Source organism: Suillus fuscotomentosus, assembly GCF_016647785.1.
Source record: "Suillus fuscotomentosus strain FC203 chromosome Unknown F5891scaffold_75, whole genome shotgun sequence".
Taxonomy (NCBI): Eukaryota; Fungi; Basidiomycota; class Agaricomycetes; order Boletales; family Suillaceae; genus Suillus; species Suillus fuscotomentosus.
The window spans coordinates 105,485-127,129 of NW_024539587.1; the positions used below are offsets into that span (position 1 = coordinate 105,485).

Genomic DNA, 21,645 nt, shown 5'->3' on the forward strand with positions numbered 1-21,645 from the left:
AATGACCTCATACGCGACGGGAAATATGTTTCTCCTCCTTGTTCCCCCAATCCCAGCTCACGCCCTTGCCCGCGCCAGACAGCATGGAATCAGCCAGTCTTGTTTATGCGTCTAGCTGATTTCGATCTTGTATCGGATATCTATACCATCGGATATCCATACTCATCAGATCACGGGCTTTATCATGGTGGGTACTTGTCACAAAGGCCTAAAGACGAATGTTCAGTAGTTCCGCACTAAATTGCTAATACATCTCAGCTGAAATTTGGCTGGATTAATCGCAGATATGCCTCTGTGAGAAGGCACAAACATGTACGCAAGAATTTCAAAGAACATTCAGCACATAAAACCCAGCCGTCCTCCTATTTCCCTCAGAATCATCTGATCCTATCACATCAGTCACAAACAATGCGTTTCTTCTCTGCAATTGTCCTTGTTGTCGTCGCTACTTTAGTATTATCAAGCTCTGCCATGCCCCTTGACGAAAGCGATTGTCCCAGTGGCAAACATTGCCAGACCGACTCAGATTGCATCTGCCCTTGGATTAATTGCGTGAGTATCAGTAGTCTTCCTAGATATAACCATGGCTGACCTGCATGGCAGTTAGACAATAAATGCCAAGTGTAAGAATATTCGTGCCAACCACGACAGGCACAACTTGTCCTCGTGTTTCATCGATGCGAAGGGCTTTACTCTTCGTATCCAAAACATGCGGATATCTAAATCACTCTTTTTCCTTTATACTTATAGTTCAATATCTCTTATCATGAGAACATACGAGATACTCAAGCCACTCGTTACTGACTTACGATAGTTAAGGAGTGCTGTAACAGTTTCTATGTGGTCGTGCTCCTTAACGTTTCAACAGTCCATTATCTCACTCCGAAGTCTCATTCTCAAATATATCTGTCTTATTTTCATCATTGCCCTCGGACTTGCATATTGCGTCAAGTTCTTATTCTGCAGTCGCAACTAGACTTACAGAAGTGAGTCGTGTTTCTGCTTTCATATCGGTGCGGTATGACCGTTGGCATTGATGTGTTGGTTACTATTGCAGTGAAGAATGTTACTAGAACTCTTTCGAAAGCGCTGTAATTTCCTGCAGTCGTTTGACACTGCTGGATTCTGCCGTGAATTATGTCCATGTGCAGTTGCTGCCATCGTAATGAGAAAAAGTGGGATTCGATTTTCGCATTAGCTTGTATCAGATTGATTCAGAAACAATGATTGGTTGACAGAATACCTGCGCAGCATCGAAACATTAACGAAGAACAGGTTCTAGGGTCAATTGGGCAAGGCAGTCAGCGCGTTTCTTGCTGACCTTGTGCAAAATCGTCCGATCCTTGATATGATATCGATGTATCAACATGCGTATTACACGTTCCCTGGATACAACTCTTATTTCATCAATTCAACAATGCCTCCCGGACATACACCCGCCCCTCATACTCCCTTAGAGTAACCTTCTCCTCAAGTCCGATCGCCTCATTCTCGTAATTGCCCAATACTAACGTGTACCCCGTTACTCCTCCGATGGCCTCCCCTAGGTCAACCTCAACCTTCCCTTCCTTGAAATTAAGTAACACCAACGCAGACGTAGACCCATAGTTCCTCGTGTACGCGAACACCTGTTCATGTGCTTCAAGAAGCATCACGAAGGCGCCGTAGATCTTGGCGTGGGCATGTGTCAGTATAAGAGGAATGGAAGGGGTAGACGCGGATATACAGATGGAAATGAAAGGCGGGAGTGTAAGTTGAGTTAAAACGAAATGCGTGCAGGGAACATAGCTAGAACGACTTACGAGAACATCGTGCGCCTTCCGCACCTTCAGCGCGCGCTTCCAGAATGCGTGCACGCTGGTGCCATCGCCGATCTGTTGTTCAGCGTTCCACTCTCGGTAATCGTCATTCACGCGCATCCACGGTGTTCCTGTCGTGAAGCCTGCATGTGGACTCGCATTCCACTATAACATTAAATGAGATGATGGAAGGAAGTGATGTATTTGTCCTTACCTGCATCGGTGTCCTTGCGTGATCACGCGCCTTTTGTGCGAAACTGTCGAGAAGATCAGACATTTCAACATCTTCCTTCCCTTGTGCTTTCTGTCTTTGTTCTTTAATCCTATTTTGTCCTTAGCACTTACGCACACCGCGTGAACAAAGAATAAAAATACAACGCACAGATTCCAGTAATTCTGAGTTGCGACGTCATTGTATTCCTCGATCCCCCATGTCCGCGGGAAGTTCTTGAGGCCAAGTTCCTGTCCCTGGTACACGTATAGTGTCCCTGTCTGCGTGATCTGTAAGATAGCGAGCATCTTGGCGGAGGCTGCGCGCCACTGCGCCGAGTCATTCCCAAAGCGCGACACCGACCGCGCATGGTCATGATTCTCAATGAACACCCTTTGATCGCGCCAACAAGATGAAAAATCAGTATTCCCCCTTCAGCTTGATACTAGGCTGAACTCACGCATTCCAGAACCCATCATCACGCATGAACCGCTGCCAGCGACCAACGATTGCCTTGAGCTCCCTGAGCGTCCAAGGTTTCCTGAGGAGCGGGGATTCGGAGGGAGAGTCGATGTCCATGAGCTCGAAGTGGAAGACCATGTTGAGCTCACGGTTCTGCGGAAGGACATACGCGGCGAGCTCGGATGACTCATGTGTGAAGGGCGTTTCGCCGACCGTGATGAGGTCGTGGTCTGTGGGAGTTCCGTTAGTTAATCAGAGAAGACGGGGAAAAGGAAGGGGCGCACGGGAGAGGACCTCGGCGTGCATTTGTTTGATGTATTTGTGGACCTGCGGACTGGGAAGGTCAGGTGATTCTCGAGTAAAGATGAATGAACTCACCCGTTCGCAAAGTACATGCTGGCCGGCTGGTAATACTGCGTGTGGTCTACCAGAGGCGCATCGGGGAGACCATCCGTCTTCGAGATGCAATTGATCACGTCCATCTATGGTAATGCCCATTGTTTTGTTAAAAAAAAAATAGGGAGGGAGAGATATACGTACGCGGAACCCATCACACCCTCTGCGCACCCAGAATCGCATGACGTCCCAGACAGCAGACCGTACAACAGGGTTGTCCCAGTTCAAGTCTGGCTGCTTAGGTACGTACAGGTGAAGATAGTACTCCCCACTTGCAGAGTCGCGTTCCCATGCGGAGCCTGTCGCACAGTTAGAAGTACGAAGCGACAAGAGAGATGGTACGACGGCTGTCACCATGCAAGGAAGCCAAGGAAAACAAGTGCACATACCCTGGAACACGCTCTTCCAGTTGTTTGGCGGAAGTTCTTCCCCGGAGACAACTTTACCAGGACGCCAGATGTACCAATCGCGCTTTGGGTCGTTTTTGCTTGATTTTGAAGCAGTGAACCAGGCGTGCTGGTGATATGTATGTGACCAGTGCACGGAAGTGGTAAGTAATTGATGGAAACAGGAACCATAAGGTAAGCCAGAAAGATAGAAGACTTGCCTCGTCGGATGTATGATTCACCACCAGATCCATCCTGTCAAAAAGACCCGGGTTGACACTGGAAAAAAGTTTCGAATCCGGATGATACATACATGAGCTTCATCCCCCGTGCGTGCGCGCCCTCGAGAAGGCGGTCCCAGTCTTCAAGCGTGCCATAGCGCGAGTCAATGTCCTCATAATCAGAGCTGTGGTGGTTAGAGCATCAAGTACCAGAACCGAAAAGCGACGATTGGCGCTCACATGTCATAGCCCATATCAGCCAATGGGCTACGATAGATCGGGCTAAGCCATATAACGTCCACACCAAGATCCTTTAGATAGTCGAGTTTGGCGATGATGCCTGCGAGATCGCCAGTCCCATCGCCATTCGCGTCAAGGAATGATGCTGGATAGATCTGATAGACGGTTGCAGATTTCCACCAGGGATGTGGTGGTTTGGACATCGCGAACAAGAATTAGTGAAAATGTAATGGGCTGGAGCATGGTATAAGAAGGATGCGTGATATGAGATATGAGATATAATACATAAGCGTGACCCGAACACGAGGCTATGCATCTGCCAGGGTGAATCAAATTATGAGCTTCGGCGGGCCCAGCCGTGCATGAATATGTAAACCCCACACACGGTGGCATTTATCAGCTTCTGATAATCACTCCACCAGTGCCTGTCTAGGAACAACTTCGGGGTGCGAGAAGATACACTGGGTGAAGTGATAGATTGCACTGACGCATCAAAATAGCCAATAGATAGTAACTGTAAGCACACCGTATCGATCGTTTAGTCATGAAATTGGAAGTGGACTAGTCGTACTTACAATATGAATCTTCGTCACATGCGTTCGACGTGAGTAATCTTTTACTGCCCATCCTCGACACCTTTAGCCGTATGGACCTAACCTCCCATTGTCAGACCTTGTAAAAAAAAGTCGTCCCTTCTTGCCATCTGTCCTTGCGATCGTCAAATGTCGCATGGTAAGGTACACCATTTGATTCAATGGCCAGTGGACTGGACCAAATCGGAGGCTCCTTGCAACTGGAAGGTGGGGCGAAATGAATTCTGCGTTCTACATAACAAACTAATCAATCTGTATACATCAGATGTGTGAGCCGATGAAATCGCGAGTGATGTAGCAGCTCGTATAATCATCATACAGCTGATGCAGCATATCTGAGACGTCAAGATCTAGGGGCCATTCGACCTGCGGAACAAGGCTGGCAGCGGCAAGAAATACCTCGGGATCCGTAGAGGTCTCGAGCAGCCACTTGACACTAGGTGCTTCCAGCTTGCTGGTAGGCATGTTAGGGAGGGCGAGGATGTGGTCATTGCCCGACGAAACATCTAAATTCGGTTCAAGCAATTGTGCTTCCGAGTCCACGACCTTTGTGGAAAAGCGCAGGACAAAATGCAGCCAATGATGAAGACTAGTGATTAACTGCTGAAGAGATCACTCTGCGAATGCGCCAATCGCATGTACTGGGCCTGAGGAGTGAAATGAGCCCCCAGTATTTTTGTGATAGTAGATAAGATTGTCACCTCTAAATACTGCAGTGACAATGCCAAGCAATCGTTTCAGCACGCCTGACATGGAACGGTCAAAACCTCTGCACATGGAACAAGACATAACTAACTCACCGTGCAGCGACTTCGTGAGCTGCTGTGAATAACTGGAGGCTCGTTTAAACATCAGGCGTAGAACCCCTGCCATGTTGATTCAGACGGAGTACGACCACTAGAATTTAGCAGAATGATCTTACTGTTGATGCGCAACATGCGTAACATCGTCAATGTTGGTGTCTGAAATGGACAAGCAGGAGATATCAAACATGGCATCACCGTCAGGGAATCGAACAGAAATCCGAAGACCGTCGTTGCGATGATGACCCAGGCAATGCTCAGCTGGTCGTACCACATATCGGCGCCGAGAGCGATTCCAAAGAGAAGAAGTGAGATCTGAAGTATGACAGGAAAAGATTGCACGACAGCATCAAAATACCATGTGACGATGCCGTCGAACTTCTCTTGCCTGCGCTTCCCTCGTTCCTCCTCCGAGCCGCGGCCATATCTGTTAGACTTGTAGTACCCGAGCCACTGCTTGCCCAGTACGGCCCCAAATGCAGCGAGTAAGCTCATCAACAAGCTTGCGTATGCGACCAATTGGATCCTCACAGCCGACGCAGATGGCGACCACGTAGATGCTGGGTCTGCGGGAGCGGTACCCACCTTAGCGAGGTTGCCGAGTCCGATCTGCACGAGTTGCTTCAAAAGGACATTCGTCGTGTCACTGGGGTCGGAATTGAGATTAGACTCCATCGCGACGATGAAACCCGTGCTGACAGCCGATAAAAGACCAGACTGATCAAATATCACCCCAATGTGCCGAAGATAAGAACGCTAAACTTACAAAGATCAAGACAATGTCCATGTCAGTGGTGTATCGCTCAAGGGACTCGCCATCATGTTCCTCTGCGACTCGTTTGTACACCCCCCAGAAACGAGACCGTTTGTCCTTTCCAATCTTCAACGCAATCGTGGAGTCTTGAGGAATGTCCAATACTTGCTTCATGACATTTGCTCTGAGTGTACGGTATCTTCAGTTGCGATCGCTTGACCTATTTTTCGCTTACAATTCGCTTAGAGTTGGCTGGTCCTTCTCGGACACGACCTTTCCCCCCTCGCTGAGACAATTCAGGAGCATGTTTGACGTCATTATCGACAATAACTCACGGAGCTGAGTCGCCAACTGGTGGAACATTAGGTGCGCTTCCTTGTATGTGAGGTCCTGACGGCTGTGAAGGCCCAACATTCGAGCTGCAGTTCTGGTAAGGAGTGGCGCAGAGTCGCAGACGCCCATCAGGGAAGAGAGACACTTACATCCCTGGTGGCAGCTCCGCCAAAGGTTCAATATTTAACTTCTCCCTGTCTTGCTATTAGACGGGTGACAGATCCCAGGAAGCTGCAACTTACTCTTCGATGGGTCCTACGGCGTCAATTTGCGGGGGAGGTTGCTCAGCGTTGTGAGTGAGCTGATCCTCGGCGGCGTCGGTGCCTGATGCTTGTGACATGAAGAGGCTATATCTATATTAGATCCCAAGTAAAGCTAGCGAAGTTGGGAAGGGTCTGAGGTGAGCCGACAGAGCAGAGTGGTGGTACACAGCAAATCGGTTAGGCAGCTACGAACATGATGTTGAACTTTAATTAACACGTGCTTACGAGCGTTGACGCCGAGAGTGTTCACTGTGACTTGTGAGCGCTCCCGAACTGCGACTAGTCTCCCTTACCATGATGGTCACATAGATCGCGCTAAGATATAATGTTTGTTGCGTTGATCAAGCTGTGCCCACGTGCAACTTGTTTATGATATAAGTAACTGCAGATACTTGATGGTGTGTTGTAGGGCCCAAATATTGCTAATTGAGCGCTGAGCATCCGATTCCTAAAATATGGTTATAGGCAGAGTATTTTAGAAAAGGCAAGTTCGGAGTACGAAGTTGCATTTTCAGAATGTGTCCCACTTTACTTCCGCTGAGCCGCTCCATTACAAATTTACAACATTAATGTTTTGTAAACCTAATGGTCGACGGTCCTCTGCGCAGCACGACCAATCCAATGGGTCATCGAGAACGACATGAAGATCTACCTTAATTTTCAGGTGGAGTCAAGCGTCTTGGAACACGCGCGTCCACTACTAGCTTATCACCCGGGTGGTCATCCGAGGTTCTTAACTTCTTATACTATAGGAAGACCTCAATACGGGTCTGATTGATCCGTGCCGCAAGGTGTTTAACTTGTATAACTCAGTGTAATTACACACTGTAATCTCAGCGCACCCGTTGCTCATCACGGCAAGTCACTACCCTCTGTTCTGGAGTATTTAACGTGTTGCAAAGTAGCGGGGTGTCTGAATCTTGACTATCAGCAAGCCGGACCATTTCAATGGCGATTATCATTGCATGCACCCTTATCATTATCTTCGCCAGCGTCTGGATAGTGAAACAACGATATCAGGCCATGAGGCGGTTGCCATTACCGCCTGGACCACCTGGACGTTGGCTATTGGGAAATACAATGCCAAAGTCGTAGTAAGTCTCTGTCGATGGACACCAACATGATCTCTATCTAACCCCTCACGCAGTGTACCGTTCCAATTCGCGAGATGGACAGAACAATACGGACCTGTGTTCTCGCTCAAACAAGGCCGTAGGATTTTCGTGATTATAGGACGTCATCAGGTCAGCTTAAAATAATTCATTGTCTAGCCAGGCATGAATTAGATTACGTCGTAGGCTGCAGTGGATATCATGGAAAAAGAGGGAGCAAATCTGGCCGACCGCCCGCGTTCTATTTCGGTGCACGAGACGTTGTCTGGCGGGTTGAGAATGGTCCTTGAGGGCAGTGGTGAGAGATTGCGCCGACTGCGCAGGTATGCATCTTGTCTCTATCATGTGCGATCAGTCAGACTAAATGTAAAGCAGGGTGCTGCACGCAGGCTTGCAACCCAAGGTTGCCGAGACCTACGAGCCCATCCAGACCAGGCATGCAAAGAATTTAGTTCTAGATATCTTAAATGATCCAAAGAACCACCAGAGTCATGCCATGCGGTACGAACATTAGCTCTTGCTTGCGCGGTACAAGTGGTAATCCGCGCATATTAGTTATGCAGCTTCTGTGGTCATGTCCTTCACCTATGGAAAAATCACTCCGACTTCATATACAGATCCTGAAGTCGTTGCCGTCAATAAGGCTCTTGCGCGTTTTGGTCAGGCTTTGAAACCGGGAGCATACCTTGTGGATACGTATCCAATCCTGCGGTTCGTCCCAGGCTACCTGAGTCAGCTGAAGGCGTGGCACAAAGAAGAACATGCTCTTTATGAAGGGCAGTTGGATGCGGTGCGAAGACAGATGGTTCGTGATTTTCTTGTGATGACATGTCCTCGCTCACCACTGTGAAGCGTGAGGGGACTGCAAGGCCATCCTTTGCCAGATTCATTTTAGAGCACCAGAAACAGTACCAGCTCGAAGACAAGGAACTGGGATTCATTGCGGGAGGGATGTTTGCAGCCGGTTCTGATACAGTAAGCTCTTGCATTACATCGCGTCTTCACTTGACAACTGTTGTAGACTTCGTCCGCAATCACAATTATGACGATGGCTGCTGCCACTCACACAGATGCGCAGGCTCGCGTACAAGAAGAACTCGATAACGTCGTGGGGCGTACGCGGCGTAGGTTATGCCTTTTCTTTGTCCAGCTACTGACTCAAATAGCTCCTGATTAGTGCCGACTTTTGATGATCAGGAAATGCTGCCGCAGGTTACCGCGTTCATGCTCGAGAGTCTGAGGTGGAGACCTGTCAGTCTTGGAGGTACGTCTTATTTGAGTTGTGATGACGCGATAAAGAACGACCACCTTTCACTACAGGCTTTGCGCATCGCGCGACTAAGGACATCATTTGGAAGAACTACCTCATTCCGGCAGGTACGACTGTTATTGGCAATCATTGGTCAGTAAGCAATCATTTTCGTCCTCTGACCTTTGGGTCTGATGCTCGTGTTTCAGGGCTATCGCAAACGATCCTGAGGTCTTCCCGGAACCACACACGTTTAACCCTCAGCGTTGGATTGACGATGCAGGTCGTGTGCGCGGTGATCTCCGATTTTTCACTTTTGGCTTTGGCCGCCGGTGAGTGATATCGTTCATCTCTCGACCATTTCTTATGCTTGACTTGAAAATGTCAGAGTGTGTCCTGGTCAACATGTCGCGAATCGGTCGGTGTTCATCAACACGGCTCTTATTCTCTGGGCTTTCCGCCTTTCGGAGAATCCTGCAGCAAAGATTAATACGCTTGCATTCTCGGACACTGCAAACATACATGCTGCTCCGTTTGAGATATGTTTGGAGAAGAGGATCGATGAGAATGTGGTCAGAGAACTATGCGCACCGGGGAAGTAAACTTCTCTGTGAACTTGAAAGTCCTGATGCAGGGTGACGTAGCGACTGAATTCTTGTGTCTTTTGTTCTTTTTTCCACGTCCCAGATTCGCAGGGGTTTATTTTTTGAAGCAGTGACGATCCATCGACTATCTTAGGAGAAGGCGAGCGTCGTCGCTGTTTTCGTGTGTACTTGTATCATGTGTGTTGGGGCCGGCGTCTCTCGCCTTCTCACCATAAGAAATACTTCTTTTACCACATCACGATGATCATGCAATCCTGACGTCACTGAACATTGAACAGAGACCGTCAATAGTGTATTATTATGATACTGTTTATTCCATCTATCTTGCTTTGCCTCTCCCAAAAAGCTTTTGTCCTTGGCTGGCACGAGTTCTTGTTGAACATAGCTGTATTTATGGTTCGTGCAACACGCCATTTGTGGGATGCGTCTCGTTCGATAGCGACTGTGACCCATTACCAAGTGTCGGTGGATCTCTAATTCGCACAATTGAAACCTCCGTTTATGCCCACCGTGCTGTGTTGTGTCGATAAACCAACCAAATTCTCCTTTTGGGAGTCGAGGATTGTAACAACCGATGAAGTGAACAAAGTTCCTTGAAAAATCGCAAGACTACAAGGTCACAAAGGGTGGAAACAGACTGAACAGAGCGGTAGCGCTACGATCATTATCTATGATACACAGGAACATGCCCTACATCGCTTTTCACTTTACTACAATCGTACAGTCATGATCCGAGTTGTATTGAATTATCATGCATCTTGTGCTTCCCACTGCAAGTTGCGTAGCCTGGCAGTACTTCCAAATTCGACGAGGGCTTCGAGAGTGGTTTGGGATGGTACTTCCTTCTGCCGAGAGTCAAGCTCACGCAGCTCACGCGCCACACCGGGATGTTCGCTTAAGAATGGAAATGTGGTTTCGCTTATTCCAGAAGCGTAGATCCGCAGACATCGGTTCATTTCAACGTGGTTTGGCTCATTCTCCGAGAATGTAACGTTAAGCTTTGGTTCCACATCGAGGTCGAGGAGAAGAGCGATGTAGGGGAGATTCGATAGGCACTGGATCGAATCATGCGTGCGAGTGACCAACCCTAAGTCATGCTCATGGCAATTCTCCCCGCTTTGTCGGAAATAAACATCTGTGAGACGCGATTGAGATCTTCGGAGTCGAGGTCAGGATCGTCGAAATAGATGGGAATCATCTTGTCGACGAGCGGCTGCAGATGACAGCGTTGGACCGCGCTTGTGCGATGCCAGTGGCGCAAAGTCCACTCTTCGGCGCTACATCTAGCACTATACAGAGATGATAATCTTAAATATAATATCGCAATGCCTGGAGGCTTACTTACCTCAAAGAATCAGCCTCAGTTTGATCGGGAACTAGCGGTGAGATGAACTCTGTCATAGACACCCAATGTAAGAAATTGATGTAAGCATGCTGAAAAGCTGCCTTGGCTTCCTCGATTGTCCTCGACCAGAATGTCTGGCCAAATAGGTATCGATGACGGAGACCTTCCGGCAGTCGATCAGTTCCGCATCCCCACTTCCCCCATAGAGTAAACCCCGGATCACGCCATTGGGGGGGTCCTTGCGGACAAAGAGATCCTTAGCGAGAAGCAGCAAAAGCCTGCTGGCCAACTCCCCGCTCTGTCCTATCTCGACCATCCCACCATCAATCTTTTTTTTCAAGATCCCCAAAACAAAATCCACATTGCTAGGCGTCTTATGGAGTATAATTGCTGCAACGCAAGACAGGATGGGCTCCGATGGATAACCGGTGAAGGACCACATCCTATCTTCGGTCGTTGAGAAGAGTATGCGCAGATGACTAGCCACTGCTTTTGAGAGATGAGACGCAGCATCGGGGTGACCAAGGCAAAAGTTGAGATCGAATCTCTGGGACAGGACAGCAAGAGCCTGTTTCGCGTCATTCGCATCAAATGTTATCGATTTGCAGAGTTTCTGGGCAGCCAATATCAAAATATCAGCGACAGAACGTCTTTCTGCGAGGGACTTCCATCTATTCATGGTGGTCAACGAAATTGGAAACAAAGATAGAAACGTAGGGACAAACAGCGGACGACCGAATCCAACGATGTGATTGAACCTTGCGACATCATTCGCCGATATATAAGGCATAGGAACGCATCCTGGTCCCAACCAAGACATGTGTAGGGCAGGTAGACAGGTCCACCGTATACTATTAGGCCTGTAGAATCTTCTGGCAGATTATGTGAAGGCTGGAAACAGGCGACGTAGAGCATGTACTTACGGGTTTCCTGAGGGGCTGAAAAGTCTACTTGCAAAGTCGTAGATACAAAAACGACCCAGACCGATGCGTTGCTCTGCCGGGAGTAGCAGTTGATCGTCCTGCCAATGATATCTGATGGACGAAAACCCCTTCCACTCATGTTGCTCAAAGTGTAAGCCTCGTCAAATGCTATTACGAGTTTTGGATCATCGTTCGAAACCTTGCCTTCCTCAGTAAATAAATGTTGCAGAACCCGTAACATATTGTTATAAGATGTCGTGACGAATGATTTGCCTCTCGATTTTGCCGACCTGATCTTATCTGTTTACGCACAGTGTGAGCTTAGGTGGTCGCATTGTGCGAAATACAACAAGTGACATACTCCCTGGCTTTGCGGCGGTCTCCACATCGGTTTGCTCTTCGAGCTTCGGCATTTTGATATTGTCCAGTGTCTGTTGCAAACTTCATCAGTCCATCTGTCAAGAAACTATATTTCCCTGCTCACATCCTGATATCGAGATTGAACTTTCTGAAAGAAATCGGTACGAGCTTTCGAGCGCATGTCACACATTTCGTTATTCCATGATTTTATTACGAGATCAGGACTTCCAGAGTGCAGCTCAAGTAGCTTACTGCTCAGAACCTGCTGAAGCGTCTGGAATATGGCCGTGAAGAAGGCGCAACAATGAGCGGTATACTCGGCTGCAGTGCAGCCTGTATTTTCCGTCAATATACGCGCGGGCACTAGGTCTCGCACAGGGTAGCCCAGATCACTTGGCTCGCGGAGGTTCATGTACAAGACAATAACACCTTTTTTCCGGAGCTCATTCGATGCTTTAGCTACCTAATACGAACACGGACTATAAAACACTGACCTCGATCATTAGTCTTGATTTTCCCGTACCAGAACTTTGGACGATTGAACAGAACTTAGCATAGTATGGCCCACGCGGACCCCTGAACTCCATGTTATTATTTTTCAGGTACTCGTAGAAACCGTCCACAGCCTTGCCAACGTAAGGTCTGACGAATAAATCGTAAATAAAGTCTGACCGGTCCTCAACTAGGATACAACTGACCTCAGATGCGACTGTAGGTGTTGCAAGATAAAAGTCTCTCACCTTGGGGCGACCGCACGGGATCGCTAGCTTGGGGTATTTGAAATATTGCTGCGTTTCCAGCGACTGTCAACAGAGGAACATTCATGTCGCTTACACGAACACTCACTGAGGTCAGCGATGTGGGAGAACGAGCGCGTCTGACAGGCGTGGCGAATAATTTCCCGTAGTTGAGGGTGTTTCTGCAGTGTTTCCTCCTGTGCCATGTCCAGGTCAAGTGTTTCCTTCAAGTGTGTTCACGTTTGAGCAATCTACTGGCTGCCAAAAGAGTTCGTAACATGATCGAGACAAGCATGTAGTCCAAGAGATCCGATGTGGCGTCCTCTTCATTGAGGATCTTCAGGAAGGAACCATTGGCCTTAAGAAAGTCTCGATCGAGCTCATCACGTTGTTGCGATGTGAGCGGCAGGAGTGTTATGGGAAGATCCTGTGATGTTGATGTTGAACCTGACATGGCGAAGCGTGTCGATGCAAAGTGATTAAAACGCTGAAGTTGTCCTGGATTGAAAAAACGATTCAAGCGGCGCGTCTGAGACCACTGCCTACATCAATATTAATGGTCCGCGCTTCTGTGCCACATCCTAGGAGTATCATTCGAAGGGAGAGCACAAGCCGAGTCGGACGCGATTGCCACAAGGTTACATAATGGCAATTACTAAGCGCCCACCGGTTCAACGAATCACAGCATACATGAGCTTCAACACGAGCTTTGCATACAACATATAACCATAGCAACGAAGACAAGCCCGACCGGCGACAGCACTAGCTTTCAAGTCAAGTCTCATCAGTGCATGCGGCGGCGTGCGCCCTCCACCACACCAAACTCTACTTGTCCATCGCTGCCTTTGTCTTTCTTCGGTGATTGAGGGCGCACTTTTAGCGCCAACGCTCTCATATGGCCAGCATTGTTCTCTGCGAAAGCCTGCTTTACCTTCACCAAACTCATCCATGCTGCCGACACACTGTCACCGAGTTATTCAACATCGATGTTTCCGGCCTCAACCACATCTTCCCCAGGTATGGAGCATTGTACTGCTCGTATTGGCATCATTTTCGCCAGGTGCTCCAAAACACGAACCTGCGCCGGTACACCAACCCTATCAGCCACCATTATCCTAACACTCGCTGTCCGTTTCGAAATCCTTCGTTGAAGTTGGATGAGCTTTAAAAACATAGGGACGTGTCTCCTTGTCTTGTGTGTTGTCTTTCTTAGTTAGGGAGTGTTCGCTAAATCACATTCCGTCCAGTGCTACCCATCAAGTAAATTCAGGCCACATAAGCACTCCGTCATTTCCCTCGTGCGACTGGCTAAAGCAGGAAGTGGCAGGAGGGCTTCGGGAGGTCACGTTCTGGTACGGGGATCGGAGTCAGCGTGAGTCCTCGAAGCTTCGATGCAGCGCCGGGTTTCATGAAGTTGGGTTGGAGGTTAGGTGTGGCTGCCTGGTAGGCAGCGAGAGACCGTGACTGCAGGCCAGGCGTGGTGGGCAGTAATAGACGCGCGACTCCTGGGCGCGATGAAAAGGTATTTGACCTTATACACGAGCAGAAAATACCTTACTGAGCGATGCTAGAGGCCTTGACCTCTGATTAAAGTGAGGTAACGCACGGGAGCTTTGGGCTGAAGTACTTCGAAGTTCGAAAGGGTAACAGGGAACGTAGTACGACTCCAAAGCTGTCGTTGAGTTGGCCTAGTCAAATAACGAGATAGGTATGGTACGGATAAAGTATGCTTTGAAGTGTTGATGTAGACTAATTTCAAATATGGCTGATGCTTGGCTTCATGCACATGCGCTGGCAGCTACCTCGTGGTACACAGCTATGATATCAATAGCCACTGTCCACTGATTCTAGATAGGCTTCGGGTTGGGCATTTGCCGGGTTCACACACTGCAATCGATTATAAGCTACACCAACGCTTCTCCGTGAGTCATATTCAAGTTCACCTTCCTCCATGGATACTTCAGAGATAAGAGAGAAAATCGGTCGCTTCCGTATCCTCGTTGTAGGAAGAGCGAATGCAGGAAAAACTACCATCCTGCAGAGAGTCTGCAACACACGGGACAACCCAGAGATATACAACGGCGCCGGGAAAAAGGTGGGCCATCACATTGCTACTAGGCAGGAAGATGGTACTGACACATCCACATCAGATCGATCTTGCAGTCATAGCGGCATCCAGAGAGGTGAGTTGTGCTCTTAGTCGACGACAGGAACTGACGTGTTCTCAGCGCGGACTGCACGACATCGAAAATGAAATGGTGTTTCGAAGCAACCCGGGCTTCATTTTTCACGATTCACGCGGGTTTGAGTCAGGCGGCGAATCGGAATTTATCAAGGTAAAGACATTTATTGCTGACCGTTCCAAGGAAGGCAAAATAACAAATCGACTCCACGCTATATGGTAATTGTAACCGATCAGTCACAACATGCGCTATCTCACGGTTTCAATATAGGTATTGCATTCCAATGGACGAAGCACACAGGTCGTTCACTGCAGGTGAACAGAAATTCTTTTCTCAGTGTGACACAGGAAGCGGTAAGCTTTTGCATCCCACCCTCGTCAACGTTCGACTGATGCGCAGAGTCACAATCCTCAGTTCCAGTAATCGTAGTATTCACCAAGTTTGATGCCCTGTACGATGTCGCATACTCACAACTGAGAAGGGAAGGAAAATCTCTTAAAGACACTCGAGAACTGGCTCAGAAACGCGCCGAAGAAACATTTCCTGATGGACCACAATTGAAGTTTCTCAAGGGCGTTCGATGGCCTCCAAAAGGTCATGTATGCCTTCCTAGTAAGTCGGTTTATGGTTCAATCGCGATACATGATGACTGTTTATCCATCAGATATGAACGAGGATAACGCAGATTGTGGGGCGCTGATCGAACGCACGGCTGGAACTTTGAACGATGAAATGCTGGAGCAATTATTCGTCTCAACCCAGCAGACCAACTTGGAGATCTGCATGAGATATGCAATTGAGAGGTAACTATTCATGGTCTCATTCGCCTGCCGCAGATGTTAGCGACTGATATTGTGCAGAACGCTCCCAAAATATCTTGACTCTGCAAAGAAAACAACGATTGAAGGCCACAAGATAGTAGGGATCTTAGGCTGTTGGTTTCCTCATATTCGGGTAAGATTATTGGAAAGTTCAAAGGTTGCTCTCATTTACGTCGAGTGTTTACTTGCAGGTAGTACGTCTGTTAATCCTCGTTGGAGCTGGAGCCATGCTGATCCAAGTCGTTGCCCACCGTTCGCAGGATGTGAGTCTGTCGATCCTCGTTGGAGCTGGAGCCATGCTGATCCAAGTCGCTGCCCACCGTTCGCAGTTCGTGAGTCTGTCGATCCTCGTTGGAGCTGGAGCCATGCTGATCCAAGTCGCTGCCCACCGTTCACAGGAAGTGAGTCTGTCGATCCTCGTTGGAGCTGGAGCCATGCTGATCCAAGTCGCTGCCCACCGTTCGCAGAGAGTGAGTCTGTCGATCCTCGTTGGAGCTGGAGCCATGCTGATCCAAGTCGCTGCCCACCGTTCGCAGGAAGTGAGTCTGTCGATCCTCGTTGGAGCTGGAGCCATGCTGATCCAAGTCGCTGCCCACCGTTCGCAGTTCGTGAGTCTGTCGATCCTCGTTGGAGCTGGAGCCATGCTGATCCAAGTCGCTGCCCACCGTTCGCAGTTCGTGAGTCTGTCGATCCTCGTTGGAGCTGGAGCCATGCTGATCCAAGTCGCTGCCCACCGTTCGCAGAGAGTGAGTCTGTCGATCCTCGTTGGAGCTGGAGCCATGCTGATCCAAGTCGCTTCCCACCGTTCGCAGGTCGTGAGTCTGTCGATCCTCGTTGGAGCTGGAGCCATGCTGATCCAAGTCGCTGCCCACCGTTCGCAGAGAGTGAGTCTGTCGATCCTCGTTGGAACTGGAGCCATGCTGATCCAAGTCGCTTCCCACCGTTCGCAGGATGTGAGTCTGTCGATCCTCGTTGGAGCTGGAGCCATGCTGATCCAAGTCGCTGCCCACCGTTCGCAGGTCGTGAGTCTGTCGATCCTCGTTGGAGCTGGAGCCATGCTGATCCAAGTCGCTGCCCACCGTTCGCAGAGAGTGAGTCTGTCGATCCTCGTTGGAGCTGGAGCCATGCTGATCCAAGTCGCTGCCCACCGTTCGCAGGTCGTGAGTCTGTCGATCCTCGTTGTAGCTGGAGCCATGCTGATCCAAGTCGCTGCCCACCGTTCGCAGAGAGTGAGTCTGTCGATCCTCGTTGGAGCTGGAGCCATGCTGATCCAAGTCGCTGCCCACCGTTCGCAGTTGGTGAGTCTGTCGATCCTCGTTGGAGCTGGAGCCATGCTGATCCAAGTCGCTGCCCACCGTTCGCAGGTCGTGAGTCTGTCGATCCTCGTTGTAGCTGGAGCCATGCTGATCCAAGTCGCTGCCCACCGTTCGCAGGATGTGAGTCTGTCGATCCTCGTTGGAGCTGGAGCCATGCTGATCCAAGTCGCTTCCCACCGTTCGCAGGGAGTGAGTCTGTCGATCTTCGTTGGAGCTGGAGCCATGCTGATCCAAGTCGCTGCCCACCGTTCGCAGAGAGTGAGTCTGTCGATCCTCGTTGGAGCTGGAGCCATGCTGATCCAAGTCGCTGCCCACCGTTCGCAGGATGTGAGTCTGTCGATCCTCGTTGGAGCTGGAGCCATGCTGATCCAAGTCGCTGCCCACCGTTCGCAGTTGGTGAGTCTGTCGATCCTCGTTGGAGCTGGAGCCATGCTGATCCAAGTCGTTGCCCACCGTTCGCAGGATGTGAGTCTGTCGATCCTCGTTGGAGCTGGAGCCATGCTGATCCAAGTCGCTGCCCACCGTTCGCAGTTCGTGAGTCTGTCGATCCTCGTTGTAGCTGGAGCCATGCTGATCCAAGTCGCTGCCCACCGTTCGCAGGATGTGAGTCTGTCGATCCTCGTTGGAGCTGGAGCCATGCTGATCCAAGTCGCTTCCCACCGTTCGCAGGGAGTGAGTCTGTCGATCTTCGTTGGAGCTGGAGCCATGCTGATCCAAGTCGCTGCCCACCGTTCGCAGAGAGTGAGTCTGTCGATCCTCGTTGGAGCTGGAGCCATGCTGATCCAAGTCGCTGCCCACCGTTCGCAGGATGTGAGTCTGTCGATCCTCGTTGGAGCTGGAGCCATGCTGATCCAAGTCGCTGCCCACCGTTCGCAGTTCGTGAGTCTGTCGATCCTCGTTGGAGCTGGAGCCATGCTGATCCAAGTCGCTGCCCACCGTTCGCAGAGAGTGAGTCTGTCGATCCTCGTTGGAGCTGGAGCCATGCTGATCCAAGTCGCTTCCCACCGTTCGCAGGTCGTGAGTCTGTCGATCCTCGTTGGAGCTGGAGCCATGCTGATCCAAGTCGCTGCCCACCGTTCGCAGAGAGTGAGTCTGTCGATCCTCGTTGGAACTGGAGCCATGCTGATCCAAGTCGCTTCCCACCGTTCGCAGGATGTGAGTCTGTCGATCCTCGTTGGAGCTGGAGCCATGCTGATCCAAGTCGCTGCCCACCGTTCGCAGGTCGTGAGTCTGTCGATCCTCGTTGGAGCTGGAGCCATGCTGATCCAAGTCGCTGCCCACCGTTCGCAGAGAGTGAGTCTGTCGATCCTCGTTGGAGCTGGAGCCATGCTGATCCAAGTCGCTGCCCACCGTTCGCAGGTCGTGAGTCTGTCGATCCTCGTTGTAGCTGGAGCCATGCTGATCCAAGTCGCTGCCCACCGTTCGCAGAGAGTGAGTCTGTCGATCCTCGTTGGAGCTGGAGCCATGCTGATCCAAGTCGCTGCCCACCGTTCGCAGTTGGTGAGTCTGTCGATCCTCGTTGGAGCTGGAGCCATGCTGATCCAAGTCGCTGCCCACCGTTCGCAGGTCGTGAGTCTGTCGATCCTCGTTGTAGCTGGAGCCATGCTGATCCAAGTCGCTGCCCACCGTTCGCAGGATGTGAGTCTGTCGATCCTCGTTGGAGCTGGAGCCATGCTGATCCAAGTCGCTTCCCACCGTTCGCAGGGAGTGAGTCTGTCGATCTTCGTTGGAGCTGGAGCCATGCTGATCCAAGTCGCTGCCCACCGTTCGCAGAGAGTGAGTCTGTCGATCCTCGTTGGAGCTGGAGCCATGCTGATCCAAGTCGCTGCCCACCGTTCGCAGGATGTGAGTCTGTCGATCCTCGTTGGAGCTGGAGCCATGCTGATCCAAGTCGCTGCCCACCGTTCGCAGTTGGTGAGTCTGTCGATCCTCGTTGGAGCTGGAGCCATGCTGATCCAAGTCGTTGCCCACCGTTCGCAGGATGTGAGTCTGTCGATCCTCGTTGGAGCTGGAGCCATGCTGATCCAAGTCGCTGCCCACCGTTCGCAGTTCGTGAGTCTGTCGATCCTCGTTGTAGCTGGAGCCATGCTGATCCAAGTCGCTGCCCACCGTTCGCAGGATGTGAGTCTGTCGATCCTCGTTGGAGCTGGAGCCATGCTGATCCAAGTCGCTTCCCACCGTTCGCAGGGAGTGAGTCTGTCGATCTTCGTTGGAGCTGGAGCCATGCTGATCCAAGTCGCTGCCCACCGTTCGCAGAGAGTGAGTCTGTCGATCCTCGTTGGAGCTGGAGCCATGCTGATCCAAGTCGCTGCCCACCGTTCGCAGGATGTGAGTCTGTCGATCCTCGTTGGAGCTGGAGCCATGCTGATCCAAGTCGCTGCCCACCGTTCGCAGGGTGTGAGTCTGTCGATCCTCGTTGGAGCTGGAGCCATGCTGATCCAAGTCGCTGCCCACCGTTCGTAGCTCGTGAGTCTGTCGATCCTCATTGGAGCAAGAGCCATGCTGACCCATCAATAGGACAAGCTTGACAACGACCACTGTGTAGTGATACAGTCCAGGTTACTTTCTGTCGTATGTCCAATCGGTGGCAGATTGTACACATTTCTCATGTTGCGAATCTGCCAGACCTCTGGCTCATCACCATTGGAGAATATTGTTCAACTCATTTCTGGTGAATTTTGAGGCCATGTTGTGATGAATCTGCTTACTGGTGACTGTTTAGCTGCTGTCATTATCTTCGAACACTCTTTCTATATTTGCAACAAGCGGCGCTATCTTCAGGACAAGCAGAAGTCTGATCCCTCTTTCTATGTCGCTCTAGAGCAGTACATGCCATCTCCGCAAGCAGCTGCTATCAGGGAGGGTGTGAGCGTCGTTGTCCACACATTCCAAGGACGCCTGTCTACTTGGAAAGTGAAGCCATTGTTTGGACGCTTCCAGATAGGAAAACAATCGATCCGTGACTCCCCAAAGACGGAGTTGGTCAAGACGATTGTTAATATCGCTTTAGAGCATCGCCTGCGTATGTTTAGATGTCATTTTATGACAGCAATTCCGCTGATCCGTCGTCTTCAGCAAGACCTCAATATCAAGCAGTGGAACACAACACAGATGGTGTTCCGACGGGGAGCTAACGTGTCTTAGTAGTGATGTACGTTTCTTGAGTGGTCTGCTGAGGTAGTTTCAGGAGGTGGAAATGTACAAAGTGGTTGCATGATCACGAAATATAGCGCTTTCTCTGGTATGGTGTACGGGTATTTGAAGCATGTGAGTCGCCCTCAGCTGGGACGCTTGATAATTTTCTTGATTCGATTCAAGTGCATTGAGGTCGGGTATGCTCTACGTACCATTCTGCTCCAGTCTGTCTCAACTTGCGTCGTTCTTTGTTAACAAAAGATCCAATTCATTGTCATTTCAGCATTATATGATATAAAAACGCATGGAACATCCCTGTTAGCGTCAGTGACCCCAGTTGGTAGCTAAGACTGGATATTGTACAGACAATAGCCTTCGAAATAAAGCAGCAGACGCACGTTGAAAGTTTTCATTCTTTGAAAGACAGTGTGCAGGTTACTATGGCTCTGAATTATAAGCCAAGGGTGGATATCGTGATCTATCATCCGTGCGGTTAGAACTGCATCATTCTCATTTTCACTAAACAATACGTTCATCGACCGCATGCATTATCCTCTGGAATCTAAATGCATCTTTTCGAGGGACTGAGATGACGCCATTGTGGAACAAAGGAGAAATCGACTTACAAGATGTCTGTATTAGGTCCAAGGAGAAATCTGCAGCATTGGATGTCGCTTATGCCATGGTCTTCAGTGTAACCTGTAGCCTTTTTATACGTATCTTATCAACGTACGAGAGAGAGTCTAAAGAGGACCATGAGAAAACGCTCGTATTTCTGATCAGTCTAACGAGCTGAATCCCGTGTGAGATCTGAGCTTGCTGCGACCGACGGACATTATGATAGTAACGTCCGACGTAGCCAAATGTCAGCATCCCCGTGTACAAATCAAGACATGAACAAAATTCCTGATCTTTCCATGGGGTCGAGTTATGATACTGACACAAGAACTTGAAGTAGAACAGCTGTTGGCGATCAGCGTATCGATTTGCAGTCGGGCTACGCTGAAATATCCTGTGACTGCCTTCATAAGCCGGAAGAAGGGACGGTTGAGTCCACCTTACCAGATGAATATAGGAAAAGGTGCGTGGCAAAAGACATATCGGCTGTGGGCACCATCCGAAATGATACTCCCCGGAATCCACGCTATATTCTTTCCCTCTGCTGCTCTCTTCTGCGTATCATGCTATAACAGCGGATGCAGCAGATAAGTATAACCCTCCCCTCTGCCTGGCATGCGAGACTCTCAGCCACGGGGGCTGGCACATCTGCTGAGGAAGACAAACTTGAAAACGAAGATGCCAGTCGTCGAGCTGATGGCGACTGGTGTTGGCTGGTGACACGAACTTTACAGGCCCCATGTTTACTAACTCTTGCTATGAAGTTGGGTCCGTTCCACG

The 21,645-nt window shown here is 49.9% G+C and overlaps 7 protein-coding genes across 7 annotated transcripts; 3 read left to right on the forward strand and 4 right to left on the reverse strand.

The window, feature by feature from the left end:
* Positions 1–1,335: 1,335 nt before the first annotated feature.
* On the reverse strand, positions 1,336–3,918 carry F5891DRAFT_1166085 (glycoside hydrolase family 13 protein; the record flags this gene model as incomplete). Its single annotated transcript, XM_041365415.1, has 12 exons — positions 1,336–1,670; positions 1,803–1,964; positions 2,014–2,122; positions 2,182–2,403; positions 2,471–2,702; positions 2,757–2,806; positions 2,851–2,954; positions 3,013–3,167; positions 3,258–3,384; positions 3,476–3,509; positions 3,568–3,660; positions 3,716–3,918. 12 exons carry the CDS (start codon positions 3,916–3,918, stop codon positions 1,407–1,409), a joined length of 1,755 nt encoding a protein of 584 aa, XP_041220321.1. The 3' UTR covers positions 1,336–1,406.
* A 714-nt stretch (positions 3,919–4,632) lies between these two features.
* F5891DRAFT_1175915 (uncharacterized protein) lies at positions 4,633–6,912 on the reverse strand. The gene is made up of 9 exons (XM_041365740.1): positions 6,441–6,912; positions 6,348–6,392; positions 6,201–6,284; positions 6,101–6,151; positions 5,878–6,049; positions 5,231–5,828; positions 5,109–5,174; positions 5,010–5,054; positions 4,633–4,955 (listed from the first exon to the last, which is right to left on the reverse strand). The coding sequence occupies exons 1-9, from the start codon at positions 6,536–6,538 to the stop codon at positions 4,921–4,923; spliced, it is 1,194 nt and encodes a 397-aa protein (XP_041220322.1). The 5' UTR covers positions 6,539–6,912; the 3' UTR covers positions 4,633–4,920.
* Positions 6,913–7,007: 95 nt separating this feature from the next.
* Positions 7,008–9,490, forward strand: F5891DRAFT_708118 (cytochrome P450). Its single transcript, XM_041372903.1, has 11 exons — positions 7,008–7,555; positions 7,609–7,705; positions 7,760–7,896; positions 7,949–8,074; positions 8,129–8,378; positions 8,426–8,548; positions 8,595–8,697; positions 8,751–8,837; positions 8,894–8,975; positions 9,032–9,154; positions 9,211–9,490. The coding sequence occupies exons 1-11, from the start codon at positions 7,410–7,412 to the stop codon at positions 9,422–9,424; spliced, it is 1,488 nt and encodes a 495-aa protein (XP_041220323.1). The 5' UTR covers positions 7,008–7,409; the 3' UTR covers positions 9,425–9,490.
* Positions 9,491–10,114: 624 nt separating this feature from the next.
* Positions 10,115–13,403, reverse strand: F5891DRAFT_1061388 (uncharacterized protein). Its single transcript, XM_041362922.1, has 12 exons — positions 13,082–13,403; positions 12,902–13,016; positions 12,550–12,764; positions 12,180–12,497; positions 12,057–12,126; positions 11,696–11,995; positions 11,569–11,644; positions 10,930–11,530; positions 10,773–10,906; positions 10,572–10,716; positions 10,374–10,536; positions 10,115–10,241 (listed from the first exon to the last, which is right to left on the reverse strand). Exons 1-12 carry the CDS (start codon positions 13,244–13,246, stop codon positions 10,177–10,179), a joined length of 2,367 nt encoding a protein of 788 aa, XP_041220324.1. The 5' UTR covers positions 13,247–13,403; the 3' UTR covers positions 10,115–10,176.
* Positions 13,404–14,743: 1,340 nt separating this feature from the next.
* F5891DRAFT_1194905 (uncharacterized protein) lies at positions 14,744–15,782 on the forward strand (the record flags this gene model as incomplete). Its single annotated transcript, XM_041368012.1, has 6 exons — positions 14,744–14,887; positions 14,943–14,975; positions 15,021–15,193; positions 15,246–15,328; positions 15,375–15,587; positions 15,640–15,782. 6 exons carry the CDS (start codon positions 14,744–14,746, stop codon positions 15,780–15,782), a joined length of 789 nt encoding a protein of 262 aa, XP_041220325.1.
* Positions 15,783–16,188: 406 nt separating this feature from the next.
* On the reverse strand, positions 16,189–19,623 carry F5891DRAFT_1194906 (uncharacterized protein; the record flags this gene model as incomplete). Its single annotated transcript, XM_041368013.1, has 1 exon — positions 16,189–19,623. One exon carries the CDS (start codon positions 19,621–19,623, stop codon positions 16,189–16,191), a length of 3,435 nt encoding a protein of 1,144 aa, XP_041220326.1.
* A 96-nt stretch (positions 19,624–19,719) lies between these two features.
* Positions 19,720–20,246, forward strand: F5891DRAFT_1194907 (uncharacterized protein; the record flags this gene model as incomplete). The annotated part of the gene is made up of 3 exons (XM_041368014.1): positions 19,720–19,783; positions 19,835–20,134; positions 20,188–20,246. 3 exons carry the CDS (start codon positions 19,720–19,722, stop codon positions 20,244–20,246), a joined length of 423 nt encoding a protein of 140 aa, XP_041220327.1.
* Positions 20,247–21,645: the final 1,399 nt, after the last annotated feature.